Here is a 20807-nt window from a genome sequence, read left to right as displayed (position 1 = left end):
AGAAAAAATGGGAGAAAACAGATGGCTTAAGCTAGGCAATGGAAATGAGATGTTTAACAATGCATTAAAACAAGAATGAATTTATTTACTAAGGCTGAAAGGACCAAGCTAACTCCATTTTGTTAAAACTAACTCCATTTAGTCTCACAGCCTTCACTGACCCGCTTTGCCCCACAGCCTTCAATTTGCAGCTGCATACCAAAGGTGATAGGCAACCTGCTTCCTCCCCCACCCCTAGCTCCAGTATGTCTGCCCCAAGTGAATTACACCCACTCTCGGCCCAGTAGTAGTAAATCCTTCCCCTAGGCTAATCAGCCCACATCAAACATTGTCCAGTTCCCTAAGCCCCTATCCCCACCTCCCTTTTTCCTTTCTGTATCCTTAAAACTGCTCTTCCCTCTGCAGTGGAGCTTCTCTGCTCTCCTGCTGCGTCAGGAACAGAGAAGCCCAAGCCCGAGCTTGTGAATAAACTACCTTTTGCTTTTGCATTGGACTTGGTCTTCGGGTGATTTATGTGGGGTACCCCGTGACCTGGGCACAACAATGCCAATCTTAAAAATAAAACCAAACAAAATCAGGCCTTTAGATAAATATTAGTCAATTCTAAAAATGTTTCAAGAAACTCTAACATTGATTCTTTTTGGAGAGGGAATTACTCTAGTGGGGCCAGGGATTGGAGGGCGACTTCACAGTAAGCCCTTTGTAACTTTGGATTTTAACCTTAACAATCTATTGCCTATAAATAAAAGTTGCTTTTAAAAAAACCCTTTATGTTTTAGTTCATATTAATAGTTTATAAATACTAGCATTGTACAGTCCTCCCTGAGATCACAGACACACTGAAATTTCAGGAAAGAAAAATCTTTACTTTCTCTTGTGAAATGGCAAGGCAGAGATTATGTTAAGCAGAAAACTTGCTTGCCTTGGGTTGGAGGATCAGGATTGGAGAGAAGCCTTTTAGTCTGTAACAATCAACTCAATTCCATTGCAGTTATTTTTAGTCCTTTTTTTTTCAGTCTGTTGCTTAGAAACCTACTGCCTGAAAGTAATTTACTAATAGGAACTACATGAAGCAGAGATAAGAAATGATCCTGAAATTATTTCAAGTTAGGCCATTCTGTTTTAATCAGTTGATTTTGATGTCTCTTTATAAGTTATCTTTAAATTTTCTTCTTGAAAATACCGTGAATTCCAAACTATGCTTTGCAAGGGTAATTTTGAGAGATCCGACGCAGAGCCTGGGAAAAAGACTTGACAAAGCTTGACAACTATGAAAGCTGTTAACTGAAATTATGATTTGGGAATAAGAGACGTGTGCTGAGACAGCTACTGCAAAACACGGGGGTTAGCGGACCAGAGCACTGGGGAAGACACTGGCGCTCTGAGAAGCAACATGTGGGCTGAGGTGTCAGGCAGAAACGAGCTCAAGACACATATATACATTAAGGACGCTGGAAGCAGGTGGTGGATTTCTACCAACTCAGTTCAAGAAGCTAACACAGACGTCACCGCTTTCGTAATCGGTGCAGACGGTGAGCGGCAGGGACTGTTTCAAGCCCTTAAGTCTCGGAGACATGTCTACCTAGTCTTTTCGCCACCTGCTACCTCCCCATAACCTGAAATTAGTTCAAACTAAAATCTTGCTATGGTAGTGACAAAAAGTCTGGTGATATAGCAGGTTATCTTCAGCTCTGAGCTCTTTTCCTCACAGATCTTTAAAAGCCTTTCCAATCCGTTGGCTTCACCGACACGCGGACAGAAAACCGAGCTAACGGCCGAGGTCTGTGAAGCGCCGACGTGGCGGTAACGGGAAACCGGGGTCCAAAATCTACCAATAAACTGCGCAGCTCGGCCTACACCCCGCCCACAATTCCTGCCAACCAATCACCTTCACAAGTCTTCTGCCACTCTCGCCTATTCGCAGAGCCGCTGCGGAGCCTTTTCCTTGGTTCTGGTGGAGCCGGCTATTTACGCGCCCCTCCTCCACTTCATTAGACAAGAAGGCCATCTGCCCTTCTTTCCTGAAGGTGGAGGGGACAACACTGGGCACCACGGGAGACCCAGGACCCCAGGAATGATTCTCCCAAGCAGCAGCGGGGCGAAAGGAAAGGGAAAGAGATTTCTAATCCTTCAATCTCACGCCCACACTTTTCTTTAACCCGGAAGTGATTCCTTCCTCCTCCTCTTCCTCCTCCTCCTCCTTCTCCTCCACCTCTTCTTCCTCTTCTTTTTCCTCTTCTACGGTTGAGAGGGGAGGAGAATGACGGCCGGGTCTAGCCCGGCATGCCTTGGGCTTCCGGTGACCTCTGGCCCTTTTCTGTCGTCCGCTCTCACTACCTAGCGTGCTCTTTCGTTCATTGCCTGCCTTCCCTCTCTCTGGTCTCCTTTTGCACGCTGCCTGGTTGACTGTGGCGCCCGCGACTGGCAGGGAGGCAGTGGCCGAGGACACTCGTTATGGCCGCCTCTAAGCCTGTGGAGGCGGCAGTGGTCGCAGCAGCTGCACCCAGCTCCGGCAGTGGGGTGGGCGGCGGCGGTGGGTCTGGGGGCCCGGGAACAGGGGGCCTACCGCGATGGCAGCTGGCACTGGCTGTCGGGGCTCCCCTGCTGCTGGGAGCGGGTGCCATGTACCTGTGGAGCCGACAACGGCGGCGCCGGGAGACTGGAGGCCGGGGTGACACCAGCAGCTTGAAGCGCCACAGCGAGCGGAAGACCCCGGAGGGTAGGGCCAGTCCGGCTCCCGGCAGTGGACACCCCGAAGGTCCCGGTGCTCACCTGGAAATGGTGAGAAGCAGCCCCGGGCCACAGAGGTGGAAACTGGCGGGTGCAGCTTTTCCTTGATGGGTTGTACCCAGGAGGGGGCTTCCTACCAGACTGAAGCTGCTAAAGCGCAGGAGTTTAGGGAGACTTGTTTTCTGGCTGCCTTTGTAGGGAGTATAGTAGCCCGAAAGGACAGGTTAGCGTCATTCTTTGACAGTTTCCTTTTGGGTTCGGAAAAATTTTGTATTTTTTCTCAGTGACACAGCATTTATCCCCAGTGTTGGAAGTACGGTGAGCATTTGCACATGTCTTGACTGTATTTTATTAACAAGTGTAGGAAGGCCAAATTCCATTAACGATTGGTACGTGATGGTAAATTGCTTTTGTGATTTCCAAGGCCTGCAACGTAATCGGTAAGCATCTTTAATAAAGAGCCACTCCCCCCCTCTAGAGTTGGGTGACATGGGCAACTACAGTGACAGTTGGTTGACAAAAGCAAAAAAAAAAGATCTAAAGAGCAAAATTATATTCAGTGGCTTCTAAAAAAATCTGTCGGTGTAAGTTCTTAAACTTTTCGGCTAGAAATATCTTAAATTCATTTTTTTATTCACACACACTTGGAAATGTGCGTGACCAAACTTAACGTGTGTGATAGATTTCTCTGATGTCAGGCCAAGTATCTGGTGGACTGCTTTGTATGGTTTTGTTGAACTATTAAATCCTTTTGGTATTTGACAGCTGTGCAGAGAATTGGCCTGGCTGCATTTAACAATACTGGGATTGGGTGGAGTGGAGGATTTTATTTTTATTTGGGTCTGGAGTTGTATAATGGTAGTACCAGAGTTAATCAGAGTTCAGAGGAAACTTTGGTCAAATAACTCCCAGTTGTATATAAATTTATACAGGGTGGCCATAAAGTTCGTATGCATTTTAAATTGCACACGAACTTTATGGCCATCCTGTATATGTGTATGACTTGCAGATATATTTGTGTGTATACATATACAGACTTGCGTGTGGATTTGTACATATGCAAGTTTCTCTACATTTATATACAAATGTAGGTTGTTTCCACTTTATGTATTCAAGTTGAAGACATTTTGACTAGGTAATCAAATTAGCTTTAAAGGGAGTTTTGATGTAGGAATGAGCTACTGTAGTTTAGTGCCAGCAGTGTGTAAGGCATTGTGCTAAGCCATTAAAGAGCCATATGATCTTTCCTATGGGAGAGTGAAACATCACCTATTTTCTCAACATAGAAAATATATGTTACAGAATAGTCGAAGCACCTGTGGACTGAGAACTAGGATATGTATACATAATATTGGGCTCTTCAGGATTCACTTTGGGAGAGTCATTTTATCTCCTTGACCTTAGTGTCATTCAGTAGAATAAGAGAATAATAAAATATTAGAACTCTTTTATTCTAGTGCAAAAAATTGATGATTCTGAGTACTGCTAATCAGAGTGGTTATCAAGAGTCTTTGAATTAGTTATCAAAGTTCTCAATTCTCTAGTCATAAGTAAAGATAGTTTCTACACATGAAACTAGATTTTCACATTTTATTAATCCCTCATCTCAGGGATTCTGTACCATTGGTGTTTGATAGAATTTAGCTAAGTCTCTTTCAGATTTTTAATTTCCTTAATTCCTTTTTTCAGTTTTTCAGCATTGTCTGGGTTAACCCTGATGATTTTTACATTTCACAGTGTTTATCCACTTGACTGTTAAGAAGTAGAGTTTAAGATTGAATTATTTTGGTAATTTGAACTGCTTTAAAATGATTTCTTATTTTTCACCCAAAAATAAGACCGGACAAAACACATGCACATACCGTTGCTCATCTAGTGGAATTTTGGGGCTGAGAACTGTAAACTTTGAATTACTAGTTTGCTCTTTAGTAAAGCAACAGAATTTCTTTTCCTTTTTTTAATGGAAATGTGTATCTTAACTGTTGGTGACCAATTAATATTGCAAGACTTTTTGTCTTTTTTTAGTCTAGTCTTTAGAATTATTACTAAATACCTAAAAATAACTTATCACTAATTATAATTTATTATAGGTGGCTGCAGAAATTGTATGTTTGGATAGCACCTTTGAATTGGCAACCTTAGTAAGTTTTGTAAATAGGGGAGCATGTGTTTCAACTGATGGAAAAACTGACAGAATCCTGTTGCCCTAACTGTTCTTTCTTCACCTGAGCAATAGCTACAGTTTTTAAGGGAATAAAGGAAAGGACATACATTGTCTACTCAGGGTTTGATGTTATCAAACAATGGAAAATCAGCGATTTTTGTTTTTTAGCTTATGTTTGCCTTGATGTAAAATGAACTAATAGAATTAGTAGGCTTTTGTCTATGGAGTTTGACATTGTCATGTGAAAGGTAGACTATATTCAATTTTTTTTCTGAGACATGAAAACTTATAAAGCAAATGCAAAAGGTACTCATTTGTTTTAATTGATGGGAATTTTAGGCTATCACTATAGAAAAAGCATCTAATCAGATGCTATCAGCTTAGATAGCATCTAAGCTTGAGATACTTAAAGTATTAAATCATATTTTATTTTGAACCATTATAAATTTTACTTTAGTAATTTGTTTTTAACCTGAAGAATTATAGATTTTTTTTTTTAATTGGAAGAGTTCTTGGAAGATCTTAAGTCTAGTGCTTCTCAGTTTGTGAGCTTTAGTTATCACAGAGGACCCCAGCACATACTGAGGGTGTAAAAAAAATGTGTACACATTTTAAGAAAGGAAAAACTATTAAGTTTGTAATACTTAAGTCATGTTTGACTTCTGCAATTATAAGAGGTGCTCAATGTGACTTGTATTCATCTTTTGTTATTGGTGTATATTGAGCGTTACAATTTTTATACAATTTTTTTTCTTTCTTAAAACCTGTATACAATTTTTGGTACTGTGTGTGTATACTAAGCATGATATTCTGGCTGCCCAAATGTCTTAGATATTTTGATTTTCAAAAAACTTGTGACTGAAAAAAGGGGCATTTATTTAAAAGAATTATTGACTTTATAGTAACTTTTTGTGCAATTATTTTTTAATCTGATGATAAAAAATAGTCATTCTAGCGTTCAAGGTTTTTTAACATCACATTATTACCCCACATAAAATGGTTAGGAACCACTAATTTAAGTCAGCCTTCTAGAATAGGAAAGGGGAAGACATATCAAAATATTTTAGTAAAGAAATCAAGGACTTGAGTAACCTGCTGTTATTAGTTATTGTCTTTGAAATGAAATCATTCTTGCCCAAACGATCATTTATTTTTCTGTCATCTTTTTTTTTAATCAGGGTCAACAGTGACATTTCTCTCTAAATCCAGTAGATATCTTTCAATCTTCATCTTACTTGATCCTTGGCATTACTTCACACAGTGTTTTTTGTTTGTTTTCTCAATAAAGACAATGTCTTACTCTGTTGCTGAGGCTGGAGTGCAGTGGCTCCATCATAGGTCACTGTAATTGCAAACTTTTGGGCTCAAAGTGACCCTCCCACCTTGACCTCCAGAGTAGCTAGGGCATACCTGGCTAATTTTGGAATTTTCCTGTAGAGATGATCTTGCTATGTGTATCCAAGCTGATCTCTAGCTGCTGACTTTCCATAGCACTAGGATAATGTAACAGGTAGGAGCCACCATGACCAGCCATATCACATTGTGCTTTATTTATCTTTGTTTTTAAGAGATAAAAGTCTAACTCTGCTATCCAGGCTAGGGTTCAATGGCACAGTCATAGAGCTCACTGCAGCCTCAAACTGGCCCAAGTGATCCTCCAGTCTTAGCCTCCCAAGTAGCTGGGACTACAGGTGCCTACCACCACACCCAGCTAATTTTTCTATTTTTAATTTTTATGGAGACAGGGTCTCGCTCTGTTACCCAGCTTGGTGTCAAACTCTTGGCCTCAAATCATCATCCCAGATAAGTCTCCCGAAGTGCTGGATTTACAGGCTTAAGTCATTATGCCTAGCTGACGTACTCTTAATTTCATAATTTTTCCTGTTGCTTCTGAGATATTACATTTTTCTTTCTTATTTTTTTAATATTTTGATATCTCCTTCACTGATTCTTAGCCTTCTATCCAGGCTTTTTTCCTGCTTCTTCCATTTTTATCATAAGCATTTTTGTCTTACACTCTGCATGTTCCCTGGATGCTAGTTTACCCTTCACTTGCTTCACTTAGCGCTTTTTTCTTTTTTTTGAGACAGAGTCTCACTGTGTCGCCCTCAGTAGAGTGCTATGGCATCACAGCTCATGGCAACCTCAAACTCTTGGGCTTAAGTGAACCTCTTGTCTCAGTCTCCCGAGTAGCTGAGACTACAGGCACCTGCCACAACACTCAGCTATTTTTTGTTGTAGTTGTCATTGTTGTTTAGTTGGCCCTGGCTGGGATCAAACCCGCCAGCCTTGGTGTATGTGGCTGTCATGGTAACCACTGTGCTATGGGTGCTGAGTCTTTTTTTTTTTTTTTAGGTAGAGTCTCACTTAGTTGCCTTGGATAGAGTGCTGTGACATCATTGCTCTTGGCTAACGTGATTCTCCTTTCTCAGCCTCCTGAGTAGGTGGGACTAAGGCACCTGCCACAACGTCCGGCTAGTTTTTCTGTTTTTGATAGAGATGGGGTCTTGCTTTGCTTGGGATGGTCTTGAACTCCTGAGCTCAGGTGATCCACCCGCCTTGAACTTAGGCACCCCATTTTCTTGTCTATAGCTTTTTAATTTCTTGTCTCTTGCCCAGAATTCTCATGAGGCCCAACTTAAAAGAGAATCTTCAATCATTACCTCACAAGTGTTTCACATTCAGGCTCCTCTTTTTCCTAAGAATGCCCCTTGTTAATTAATTTCCCAGGCCAGAAACTTCGATGTCATCTGTAAGATTTTTACTTTTCTCATATGCTTCACATCTGATCTATAAACACATCCAGAAAACTCCCATGACATAAACATGTCTTAAATAGCTGATTATTCCATTCCCGCTGCTGTCATTTCCCAATTACTTTTTTCATTTTCCTCCAATCCCTTTTGTTATTGCTAGAGTAAATCGCATCAGTCCCATGTTTAAAACAGTTGAGTGGTTTGTTGATCATTGTCCACAAGGTAAAGTTCAAACTTCTTATGATTTAGGGTCTTGATTCTGCTTACCTCTTCATCTCTTGCCACTCTTTATTTTGGCCTTCATATGTTCTGTGAACACTGCCCCTCCTCTTTTCATCCTTCAAGTGACAACATAGAGATTATTTCACCTTGTGTCAAACCCCTCTTTTCTTACGCACACCACCTGTGATTTCATAACATCCTGGTATGTTATATTCTTCAGTCTGTGAAGGCCACGACTGGCTGTATCTTGTTTACCATTATATTCTCAGAATCTAATAAAATGCCTGGCACATAGCAGGTTTTGAGTGAGTGAATGAAGCTGTATTCTTTGACTAATAATTAAGGGGCTCCTTTAATATCTACAAGTCTATTTATGTATGTATAAAATTGTTCAAATTGTGTATTTTTTCAAAATTTCCAGCTTTCCATTTTTACTATAATAGTCTTAAACCTCATTTAGGCATTCTTTTTATAAATCACTTGACTTTACGTGACCTACAACCATAATCTGGCAGAAACAGCCTTCTTATATGTAGGTTCTTAGGTAAAGAGTGCTTTGTATTATGATTTAGTAGATAGGGTCGATTGTGGACTTTTAAAATTTCAGGACATGAGATGAGAAAGGATTGTCTTACTAGGTTTGATTCCTTATTATTTCAGATATCTTATTATTGTAGGTTTGATGCATATAAAAGTAACAATTGGTCAATAAGTATTGAAAAATTGTTTCTCATGTAGTAAGTGTTCCAGAGTTGATAGCTACTTCTGTAAAACTGGGATTCAAATATGATAAATATGCTTTTTGAGTTTGGCAAATTTAAGAAAATAAAATCTTTTTAAGAGAATCGTTTGTTCGCAAACCACCTCTTCCACCTGTTGGATGTTATAACTGGAGGTAAGTGTAACATTATGGTGACAAGTTAGTATGTTTTATTTCTCATACGTAGAGTAATGTAGCTAATTGTGTCTCCTTTTCTTTCACAGTGACTGTATGTTATCATCAGGATAACATTTTTATAAACACTTGGTAGAATTTTCACTGGTTCCTTATTGGCAGATATATATCATTGGAAAGCTTTCTGTCCTGTAGTCAATGTTGTGAGACTTGTTTTTAGAGGCTATTGTTTCCCAGGCTATTTCTGTGAACTTCTGTGTACACTAATCTTTTTAGGATTGTTATTCCTCCCTGGAGTACTTGTCCTGAAGATCGTTGTGAGCTTCATCTTAAGCAAACTCGCTGATTGTTTTCTTACCTGAATATCTATGTATATTAAGATCTATAGCTTTCCTTTCAAAATGTAACTTGTTTTCCAGAGTAGGTTTTGCCTCTTCAAATTGGGGTGGGGAGCTAGGTTTGCCTCTTGTTTGACGACTTTCGGTACACATAAATGTTTGCTGAAGAGAGAAAAGACATATTTAATGTTTCTCATTGTTTTCTTAGATTTATTACCTGAGTTCTTAGCTTTTGATCCTGTGTCTTATATAGTTTTGGATTTACATATATGTGTATATACATTTGCTACTCTTTAATAATTTTCTGCTTGTCAGCTGCATATTTGCTAATCATCTAATGTATGTCACATGTTGCTTTACAGTGGCGATACATTCTGAGAAATGCATCCTCAGGCAGTTTCATTATGGGAACATTATAGAGTATACTTGCAGAAACCTAGGCAGCATAGCCTATTACACACCTAGGTGAGATGGTATAGCCTATTTTTTGTAGCTTACAAACCTATACAGCATGTTAGTGTATTGAAGGCAAGTGTAACAGTGGTATTTGTGTATCTACATACAGATAAGATAAAGTAAAAGTATGAAAAAAACAGGTTTAAAAAAGTATACCTGTATAGGGCACTTAGCATAAAGCTTGTTGAACTGAAAGTTGTTGTAGGTAAGCCAATGAGTGGTAAGTGAATGTGAAAGCCTCAGACATTACTGAACGCTGCTGTAGTCTATACAAAAACTGTACACTTAGGCTGCCCTAAATGTATTAAAAGCATTTTGCTTCAATGATTAACCTTAGCTTACTGTAACTTTTAACCTTATAAACTTTTTTCTACTTTTTAAGCTTTTATAATAACAGCTTAAAACAAACAATGTACAGCTTTACACAAATATTTTCTTTAAATCCTTTTTCTTCAAGCCTTTTCTTATTTTTTAACTTTAAACTTTTGTGTTAAATGCTAAGAAACAAACACACTAGCCTAGGCCTACACGAATTCAGAATCATCACTGTCACTGTCTTCCACCTCCATATCTTGTCCCATTCGTTGGAAGGACTTCAGGGACAGTAACTTACACATGGAGCTGTCGTCTTCTATGGTAAGAATGCCTTCTTCTGGAATACCTCTTGAAGGACCTGCCTGAGGCTGTTTTACAGTTAACTTAAAAAAAAAAAAAATAAACGGAAGGAGCTTACTCTTAAAATAATGATAAAAATGATAGTATATGTATAGCAAACACATAAACCAGTATCATAGTTGTATTAGGTACAGTACATGATTATCGTGCTGTACTTTTGTGTGACTGGCAGTGGAACAGTAGGTTTGTTTACATCAGTGTCACTACAAAAGCATGAGAAATGCATTGCAACAGCTGCATCATTGCTGGCTGGCAAATCAGCTCCCTTATAATCTTATGGGGCTGTTGTTGTGTATTCAGTCCATCATTGACTGAAACATCATTATGTGACACATGACTATACTTTTTCTTTAATGTTTGGATTGGTGGTAGTTCTTTTGAGAGGATGTCAGTTTATTTTTTTCTGCAGTGGCACCTGGTATGTTCCTTCAAGATAAAGACTATGCTGTTGCTGGTTGTACAGTAAAATCATGTCAACTAAAATGAATCACGTAGAACCTCCATAACTGACCACTTCCATAAGTTGATCTAATTTTCATAGTCTGGACATGCACCACATGTTATGTATCAGCACCGTAAGCCTAGTTCCTTATAGTGACCACCTCCATATGTTGACCAGTTTGTTATAGACCCTTGAGGGGTGGTCAGCTTACAGAGGTTCTGCTGTACTTGCTTGGCAAAAATAAAGAAAAAGATCTGATTGCACTCGTGTTTCTATTTGTCTTAGTGACCTTATGTCCTTTAGTGAGCAAGATATTGATACCTCAGTCTGTTTTCTTTGTTTCAGTCCAGAGTTTGAATTTGAGCATGCTTCTAATGATAAAGATTTATATTCTTTGTAAAACATGGCCCCTAAATATAAGCCAACCACATCATCCATGCTGTGTACAAGTAAAGTTCAGGCAATCTGAGGTCAGATTGCTTGAATTTGAATCCTGCTTTGGGAAAGTTTTTCAACCACTCTAGGCTTCAATAGCTTCATGTGCAAAATGGGAATAATAATGGCACTGACTTTATATCTCCAATGTAATAGTCTTCTAAAGAATTTTTTCAGGCGGCACCTGTAGCTCAGTGGGTAGGGCTCTGGCCACATACACTGAGGCTGGCAGGTTTGAACCCAGCTCAGGCCAGCTAGCTGTGAGCTGTGACGCCACGGCACTTTACCCAGAGCAACAGCTTGAGACTATGTCTCAAAAAAAAGAAAAGAAAAGAATTTTTCAGAAGTAATTTTAACAGTTAATAATTTTTACTTGATGCCTTAACTTCAGAATTCCCTATAAGATTTGGCTCCAAATATGAGCCATATATTTAAATATGTGTTGAATTTATTTAGGAGAATCACAGGGGGTTTACTCTGCTGACAGTAACTCATTATGAGGAGACGAAACTTGGAAAAGGATGAGAAAAGCCAGATTTTCTAGTAGATCATTTAAAGTATTACTTAGATTGTGTGACATAGTAGGCAGAAGTAAATGTCTTTTCTTTTTCATAATTTATACCATATTCTTACTAGTATTCACAAAGTTTAATTTATGCCCCTGTGTTATTTTCTTTGGATATTGAATACATAGTGCCTAATCCTTTTCAAACTGTTTCCTTTTACAAAGAGATTAGTGTTTTTCAACCTACCAATCTTAGATGTAGGGGGCCAGAATGGCGAAAGTGGGCTAACAGAGGAATTAAGTCTTGTGTGTAGGCTATTGGAGGGTTTTGGAGGGAATAGAGATAAAATGACATGATCCAGATAACTTGTTAAAAGGAGCTTTCAGATCAATTAGAAACTAATTTTTTGTACGAAATGAAGGGGAAAGATCCATTCTTAGAGGATTTTCTTGTGAAATATTATGGAACTTTGAAAAGTTTTCCCAGTAACATTAATTGGTGTCTTTATAGTCTTTTAAATCAGTTAAGCAGCTTTTGCACAGGCAAATAGACCACATGAAAATATACTAATGGTTCGGGGTATTCCTGTTGTGTTTTAGATCTCTGTGTCTTCATTTCTCACTTATAAATACATACTTTCAAAATTGTCTTCGGGCTTATTTTCTGTCTTTACCTTTTAATTCTGAAAGTTCTTAGCATAGTTTGAGAAGGTAAACAGAGGGAAGAGTGACGAAAAAGCAGGACAAAGGATTTCTGTGACATAGAATTAAAATCCCTTTCGTTGTAAAAAATTGGTAGTTGTATAATAGGAGTTGTTTTGGGCCACACATTTCATTTTTTGATTAGCCAAAAAAAAAGGTCTTTGGGGTGGGGCCTGTGGCTCAAAGGAGTAGGGCGCCAGCCCCATATGCCAGAGGTGGTGGTTCACACCCAGCCCCAGCCAAAAACTGCAAAAAAAAAAAAGTCTTTGCATACTTTTTGTGATGTCCAACACTACAGATAAGCCAAAAAGAGTTCTCAAAAAACCTATGGCTTGCAGGTTGGACAACTCTGGTTAGACCTTTTCCTGTAGGACATTTGTTTTAACTTCTGTCTGATATTTGGCTCCAATGTTGTGAAAATAGGATCTACTTCCTGGCAGAGCAGAAAGCTGGTGTTGATTGATGAAACCAGCATTGTACTAACAAGCTTTTTGTCTTAAATTCTGTCAGGCCCAAACAAGTAGCTTTTCTGTTGTCTTAACATCCTTTCTCTGCATTTTTATTGATGAAGGTAAGCAATTGGACAGAAGGGAATGGGGGGTGAGCAGAAGGTGATAGGGGATGTTCACCAAGATTGTGCTGTCCACAAACATGGTTTGGTTACTTTCTGGAGTGGCAGTGGAGAAGCAGCGGAAGAAAATTTGCAGTTTGGTTAATTGCCTATGTAATGTGATCCTTTTCATTGAGGGCACCATTTTTCTTCAGTACAATAGGAAATTAGCTTGGACTTTAGCCTTTGGAGTTTAAGTATTCTTAATAATTTTTAGAAGGAAATTGTTAAAAACTTGACTAATTGGAAGTAAATAGATTTGAAAGATTCAAATGGTTGGCTTTAGGTTGTTTAGATTTTGCTATATAAAAATAAGAAGTATCCATTTTTCTAAAAAGAGGAAGCCTTGCATACCTCTCTCTCTAGATTCTTAGGTTCTGTTCTTTTCATTTGTCAATTTTAGGCAGTTTTACTGCTTCTATTTGTATTCTTGTGTATGGTTTTAGTCTTAGCCTTCTGGTAGACGGGAAAGATTTTATTGCTTGTTTTTGCTAACGAAGCAAAATTATTTACTCTGCCCAGAGAGTGTTCTTTTTATTTAATCTGTAAATCTTTAAAGTACTAAATACATCTCATAAGCATTTTAATGTGCCACATTTTATTCTACATAAAGAGTCCTTAGTGTTTTAGGGTATACATAGTATATTAGGTAGATTTTCTTTTTTTTTTTTTTTGTAGAGACAGAGTCTCACTTTATGGCCCTCGGTAGAGTGCCGTGGCATCACACAGCTCACAGCAACCTCCAGCTCCTGGGCTTAAGCAATTCTCTTGCCTCAGCCTCCCGAGTAGCTGGGACTACAGGCGCCCGCCACAACGCCCAGCTATTTTTTGGTTGCAGTTCAGCTGGGGCCGGGTTTGAACCTGCCACCCTTGGTATATGGGGCTGGCGCCTTACCGACTGAGCCACAGGTGCCGCCCCTAGGTAGATTTTCAATGACTTAGAAACATTGAAAACTTATTACAAGGAGTTAAAATAATGTTTTTCTTTTATTTTTATTTAATATCAAAGCTTTATCTTTATTTTAAAGCTTTTTTCAACACATAAAGGTTCATAATTATTGTGTCTTTTTTGGCAGATGGTATCTGTGCTTCATCTGATGCTTTTGAATGGTGTTTTGTCTGAGACTGTCTTCTTTTTGTTAATATTTGCCTTCTATAACTTACTTTTTTTAACCTCTGTTTTATTTCACGTTGTGCTCTATAGGTAGTGTGCAGTTATTGTGGGTTTCAGGTTGATGATCTGTCTTTGAATATGGGGCTGTAACCTATTCACATTCATTGTTGCTATTGACATGTTCAATGACTGTTGTTATATTTACTCTGCTTTTTTGTTTCTTCATTTGCACTCCTTTCTACCTTTTTGGGTTTTTTTGATTGGTTATTTCCCCACTTTGGAATTTATTTGTGGTGGTAAAGTTATAGTTGTATGTTTCCATTCTTATTGTTGTGTGCAGCCTCTAGTGCTAGTTTGACTAGGTATAAGATTATATACTAGATATAAGATTCGAAGTACTTTCTTCAGAACTTTGAAATTGTTATTTAAATTGGCATTTAGTACCAAATGTTAGTGGTAGTCTGGCACCAGATTGGTTCTTTTTCTTTTGAAGTTAATCTGTTTTTTCTTCTTAAACATCGTGGGGATTTTTGTTGTGAAATTTTCCCATACTGTGTTTAAAAATGTGTATCATTTTTCTTTCTGCTCCAGGAATGATTTCCTTAGACTCTCCTATGCCTTTCCTTCTAGAACTTTTAGGCAAATGTTGGAACTTCTGGATTTATACTCCATGTCATTTAACTTTTTCTCCAAACTTCCCACCTCTCTGTCCTCTATTTTCATGATATTCTGATAGGTTTCCTTGGCTCCACCCTCTACTTGTTACTTTGCAGTTTGCTCCTCAGCTGTGCTGTTCTAATATACAGCCTGTTCATTGAGTTAATTGTAATAATCCTTTTTCTTTTTCAAGATTTCTAGCCTCTTTAAAAGCAGCCTTTTTTGTTTTTTGATTGCAAGATAACCTCTCATTTCTCTGATAGTAAATTTTCTATTTGCTTGGTTTACCCTGCTTTCTCAGATACTGGTTTTCTCTTTGGGTGCTTCTCGTTTACATACTGATTTTCATTTAGTGTTAGTAATTTTTAATTGTGTGGGCTCTTGAAAGACAGAGGTAAAATATGCCTGTGGCTTGTCTCTTAAGTGTAGTGCCTCCCTCACTTCTAAGTGACACAGCCTAACTTCAGTCTGGCTTTAGCTTCTCTCCAGTGGAGTAGGAAGATTAAGATTGCTCAGGTTATCTCATACAGATTTTCCAGCAATCATGATGGTTGCCTCTCAGAGCCTTACAGCTACTTAAAGGATTCCTGCTTTTCTGATGTTGTGGGTGTTTCTGTGTCAGTTTAGTTCACAGTCCTGAAACATGTGGATCCTTGAAATGTGTTTCAAGGCTGCTACTTTTTTTTTTTTGAGACTGAGTCTCACTTTGTTGCCCCCAGTTGAGTGCTGTGGTGTTGAGTGCTCCCAGCAACCGCAGACTCCTGGGCTCAAGCGATTCTCTTGCTTCACCTTCCCAAGTAGCTGGGACTACCCACCACAATGCCCGGCTATTTTTAGAGGCAGGGTCTCACTCTTGCTCAGACTGGTCTTGAACCTGTGAGCTCAGGCGATTTGCCCGCCTCAACCTCCCAGAGTGCTGGGATTACAGGCATGAGCCACCGTGCCCAGCCTGTTTAACATAAATTTTAGTGTTTGGAAGATGATTAAGGCTATTGACAAATGGAAAAATTTAAATTCACCTATTGTTACTATACTTATTTCTTATTGACCCTATGTAGCTTAAACTAGCTATATAACATTCTGAACTTAGATACTTAAGAGTTTCCTACAAATGCTTTGCAGAGTATACTTTTTAAAAAGAACCATAACCATAGTTGCACAAAAGAAGAAAAACAATAGGTAAGCAGAGGGGAAAAAGCAGGAAAGAAAAATGAAGCAAGAGTAGGGGAGAAAAGAAAAGAGTTGCTGTCTCTTCTTTGTGACTAAAAGATCCCCTTGGCCCCAAGCAGTTGGCTTTCACAGATTCTTTAAATTATTTGTGGAGGTACACATTTCAGCTTTTGCTCTGTTAGTGCCTACCTGTTGGAGGTGTACGGATTCATTCATAGAGCCTTATCTGTTGAAGTTGCATGACGCTGACAAAGACATGCCACAAAGTTCTTGGATCTAGTGGCTAGAACCTGGATAACCAGATTTATTGCTTCCCAAATATTGGTAAAAGTATTCAAAACTCTCCTCAGTGGGTATTAACTACCAACTTTTCTATATTATACACATGAAGCATATGAATTTGGTCTTCCAGAAAGCAGCCACTGAGATAGATGTAAAAGGACAAGAGGTTTATTGATGAGCAAACAAGAGACTTGAAGGAAGAATGGTAATGAAGATGGACATACCTATTCTACACCATTGACAAACAGCCTAACAGAAAAAAATAGCGAAGTATATGAATAAGTAGTCTTCAGAATAAGAAAGCCAGTGGCCAATAAACGTGAAAAGATTTTCAATTCATTAGCAGTGAAGAAAGTGCAAATGAAAATAATATTACAATATTACTTTATACCAGGGTTTCTTAACTATGGCACTGTTGACATTTGGGGATGTTTGTGCATTGCAGGATGTTAGCAGTGTCCCTGGTTCCTATTCACTAGATGTTTATAGTGCCTTCCCTGCTCTCCCCAGTCCTACTCCCATGCCAGTAGTTGTGACGATCAAAAATGTTTTAAGACATTGTCAAATCTCTAAGGGACATTTGAGAACCACTGTATTATGCTTATTAGATGAGCATAAAATTAAATATAGTTATCATATCTAATGCTAGCAGGAATTATGGGAAAGTAGTGCTTAAAGCACTATAGCCTTTTTGGAAAAGTCTGAGTGTTTTTGAAATTAAGAATATGTAAACCTTTTAACTGGGTGCAGTGGTACATGCCTGTAATCCCAGGTATTTGGGAGGTGAAGGGAATTGGGAGTCACTTGAGTCAAAGAGTTTGAGACCAGCCTGGGCAAAATAGACCCATTTCAGAAAAAAAAAAAAAAAGAAAAGAAAAGAAAAATATATACATATATGCCTTTTGACTCAGCAATCCTGCCACTAAGACTGTGTCTCATAAAGATGTTTATATGAAGTAACTTAAACTGTAAACAGCCATCTGTCCTTCTGTTTTTCTTTTATCAGTTTATCATTTAATCACTGGTCTAAGTCCATTTCTGAATGTTGATTAGCATTTAGTAATTGTTTCCTCTTGTTTTAGAACTCTCTTGATAGAGCTCAAGCAGCCAAGAACAAAGGCAATAAATATTTTAAAGCAGGAAAATATGAACAGGCTATTCAGTGCTATACCGAGGCTATTAGTCTGTGTCCTACAGAGAAGAATGTCGACCTTTCTACATTTTATCAAAACAGAGCTGCTGCCTTTGAACAGTTGGTATGTACCTTAGGTGTTTTTTTTCTTTTTATTTATTTACGTTTCAGTTAATGCTACTCAAATGTGATACATTTTTAAGCTTTTTTGAAAAAATTAGTAGGATTTTTGTTGTTTTTACTTTTTTTAAGAACAAACTTTAGTTTTGCTGGTTATGAATATGCTCCAAAGTTAAATATGTTTTATATTTTATAAAATTAGACAGTATAGACAATTAAAGTTTCTGATGACCCTATCCTCCACAACAGTTTGAGGCTATTTCTTCAACATTTTTTCTTCTATATAAGTAATAGTTGCATATGCAAAAGGAAAACGACCAAAGTTGAGTTCCTATTATACATATTGTTTGTGACATATTTTTTTCAGTGCTACCATATTTAGGATAGCTTTTCATTGCAGCATATATATGGATCTGTTTCATTTTTTTAAGTCTGTATGTAGCAGCCTTTGTATGGTTATGTAGTGGATTAATGAATGAAACAATGAAGAATAGAGTATTAAAATAGAGGAAGCTATGTTATTGCTCTGAGGCAAGAAAGAGTTTGGTGTGTTTAAGAAGTATGGAAGTCTCTGGAATATAGAGAGGTCAGATTACAAAGATAGACAGGGACCAGATCAGGCAAATCCTTCTAGAATTATGGTAGACTTTGGATTTGATTCTGAGTGTAATGATACATTTTTAAGCAGGGCAGAAACATCATCTAGGATTGCTCTCACTGTCAAGAATATATTGGAAGGGCAGGGCACTGTGGCTCATGCCTGTAATCCTAGCACTCTGGGAGGCCAAGGTAGGTAGATTACTTGAGCAAAGCAAGACCCCATCTCTACTAAAAAACAGAAAAAACTAGCCAGGCATGGTGGCCCATGCCTATGGTTCCAGCTCCTTGGGAGGCTGAGGCAAGAGGATCCCTTGAACCCAGGTGTTTGAGGTTGTTGTGGGCTACCCTGATGCCACAACACTCTATCCAGGGCAAGAGAGTGAAACTCAGTTTAAAAAAAAATAATAAAAAAATAAAATAAAATAAATATATATATGAGGGAAGCAAGACTGGAGACAGGACCAAGTAAGGATATTGCAGTAGCCTAGGTTGGACATGAAGGAAAGAGGAAGACCTACAGAAGTTGTTATTGCATTGGGTGTGAATGGTGAAGAAAAGCTAGAATTTCAGTGGAAAAGGTCAGGTGGGAAAGGAGTGAGACAAGTAGACAGTTGAATTGAGAAATGTCTTGTATTTTAGGAGAAGTCTAGGTTAAAAAGATAAATTTAGGAGTCAGCTAATTTTGGATATTCTTATAAAGCCAGAAAACAGATGTGGTCACCTAGGGAGAGAGAAGATATCAGGTCTTAAGGATTTTAGTATGTAGAGTCCAGGTAGAGGGGGGAAATTTAGCAAAGGAAATTGAGAGGAAACACCAGTGAAGTAGGTGAAAGTCAAATAGAGTGGTAAGTCTTTGAAGGTTTGGCAATAAAGAGGAGCTGAGAAGTAGGGTAGTAGCTATAGGGAGTTGTCAAATCAGAGGAAGATTTTTATAAGATAGAAAATATCAGAGTAAGTATTTTTGTATTTATGTGAATGATTCAGTAGAGAGGCCACAGATTGATGCAGAGAAGGATAATCTGAAGTAGTGAAGTCCATGATGTGGAGAGGGTATGGATCCAGAAACCAGTGGAGGGTTGGCCTTGGATGAAAATGGGTCCTTTTCCAGTTTTAACCAGAGGGAAGAAGGAGATGATGGTATGAGTACATAGCTGCAGGTAGGTTTGTAGATTTGGTGGTATAGAGAGATGGCCTAATTATGTCTATTTCCTATTTTTAAAGAGCTTTTACAGTGTATTGTGGATATTAACTCTTTGTAGTAGAAATAATTTTTCTGTTGGACTCTTAATACTCAGGCTGTTAAATTTAGAAAACTGATTTCTGTTGAACATTACTTCTTCTAGTGTGACTTTCTTTTAATACTTTCAATTTCAGCAAAAATGGAAAGAGGTGGCACAAGATTGTACAAAGGCTGTTGAACTTAATCCCAAATATGTGAAAGCTCTCTTTAGACGTGCAAAAGCCCATGAGAAGCTAGACAATAAGAAGGAATGTTTAGAAGGTAAGGGTTTTTGTGTTTTTGTGTTTACATATGACAATTACTAAGGTCTTTGTAGTCATTGGTAAATATATATGAAACTCTCCCTCTCTCTTTTTTTTTCTTTAGGGATAGGATCTCAGTGTGTCCCCCAGGCTGGAGAACAGGGGTATAGTCGTAGCTCACTGCAACTTTGAACTTCTGGGCTCAACTGATCTTCCTGATTCATTCTCCCCAGTAGCTAGGACTATAGGCACATGCCATTACACCTGGCTAATTTTTAAACTATTTTTTTTTTTTTTAGAGACAGGGTCTCACTATATTGCCCAGCCTACTCTCAAGATCCTGGCTTCAAGTAATCAGCTACCCTGGTCCCTCAGCCTCCCAAAGTACTAGGATTACAGGTGTGAGTCACTGTGCCTGGCTACCACTGGCTGATAAAGTACATTCTTCTAGATGACATGGAATGAAATCAAAATGTAATTTCTACAGTCTAAAAGTTCTTTCAGCTACATATTTAAATCTGCTTTAAAAGCATCAATACTAAGATTTGCCCATAGTTATTGTTATTTTTTAAAATATATTTTTAAAAGGAAAAATCTTTAAATTTTAGATCACTAAATGAGGATGTTTTAGAGAGCATTTTAGCAAAATTTGATGTTTCATAGTGGCACATACTTTGGTAGACAATGGGAGAAGAATTGCTTTATAGAATCTGAGTTTTGAGCTAGACTTTGAAGTTAGTAACGTATTAATACTAAGTAGAGAGAAGATTGGAATTTAGATAGAAGAAATGAGATGATAAAAAGACTGACTGGCACTAGCCTGGTTTATCAGGTTAATGTAACAGCAAATTGGCTTATTTGGAGGAGCAAGGGTATGGAATTGTGAGAAATTGAGTTTAGAAAGAGAAAGGGGATAGCCATTGTCTAAATACATTGAATGTAAGATTGAAAAGTTAAGGAACCACTGATTTTTTTTTTTTTTTTTAAACACAGTTGCATACCAATGGGGAGCCCGTCAGGGACATTCAAAAACAAACATTCCCTGACCACCATTCCCCCTCCCCCCTGCATACACATTGATTGGTATGTAACTGTTTCAGATCACCTTGTCTGGCATTTCCAGATGAAAGGGGTATTTTAAGGCAGATTTATTTCAGAATTGTGTAGCAAGGGCGGCGCCTGTGGCTCAAGGAGTAGGGCGCCAGTCCCATGTGCCGGAGGTGGCGGGTTCAAACCCAGCCCCGGCCAAAAACCAAGAAAAAAAAAAAAATCACACAGAATTGTGTAGCAAGACGGCTTTAGAGACAAGGATTAATTCTG

The 20807-nt window shown here is 38.4% G+C and overlaps 2 protein-coding genes across 7 annotated transcripts in view; one reads left to right on the top strand and one right to left on the bottom strand.

The window, feature by feature from the left end:
• The window catches only part of LNP1 (leukemia NUP98 fusion partner 1), a 43721-nt gene extending 41713 nt beyond the window's left edge, over window positions 1–2008 (bottom strand). For 3 of the 5 annotated variants that reach the window (XM_053564486.1, XM_053564490.1, XM_053564489.1), the window contains exon 1: window positions 1889–1945. The gene's annotated coding sequence lies outside the window, so the exon portion shown is untranslated. Of the gene's footprint in view, window positions 1–1888 lie in introns of all 5 variants that reach the window. The other 2 variants (XM_053564485.1, XM_053564487.1) reach the window with 2 other exon arrangements.
• Window positions 1964–20807, top strand: part of TOMM70 (translocase of outer mitochondrial membrane 70) — a 38707-nt gene continuing 19863 nt past the window's right edge. For both annotated transcript variants that reach the window (XR_008374869.1, XM_053564483.1), the window contains exons 1-3: window positions 1964–2781; window positions 17236–17409; window positions 19380–19506. Coding sequence is in view for 1 of the 2 variants with exons in the window: in XM_053564483.1 (XP_053420458.1) it covers window positions 2455–2781; window positions 17236–17409; window positions 19380–19506 (628 nt within the window). In the remaining variant the exon portion in view is untranslated. The remainder of the gene's footprint in view (window positions 2782–17235; window positions 17410–19379; window positions 19507–20807) is intronic.

This window comes from Nycticebus coucang, chromosome 16 (assembly GCF_027406575.1).
Source record: "Nycticebus coucang isolate mNycCou1 chromosome 16, mNycCou1.pri, whole genome shotgun sequence".
Classification (NCBI taxonomy): domain Eukaryota; kingdom Metazoa; phylum Chordata; class Mammalia; order Primates; family Lorisidae; genus Nycticebus; species Nycticebus coucang.
This window is presented reverse-complemented; position numbering and strand designations above follow the sequence as displayed.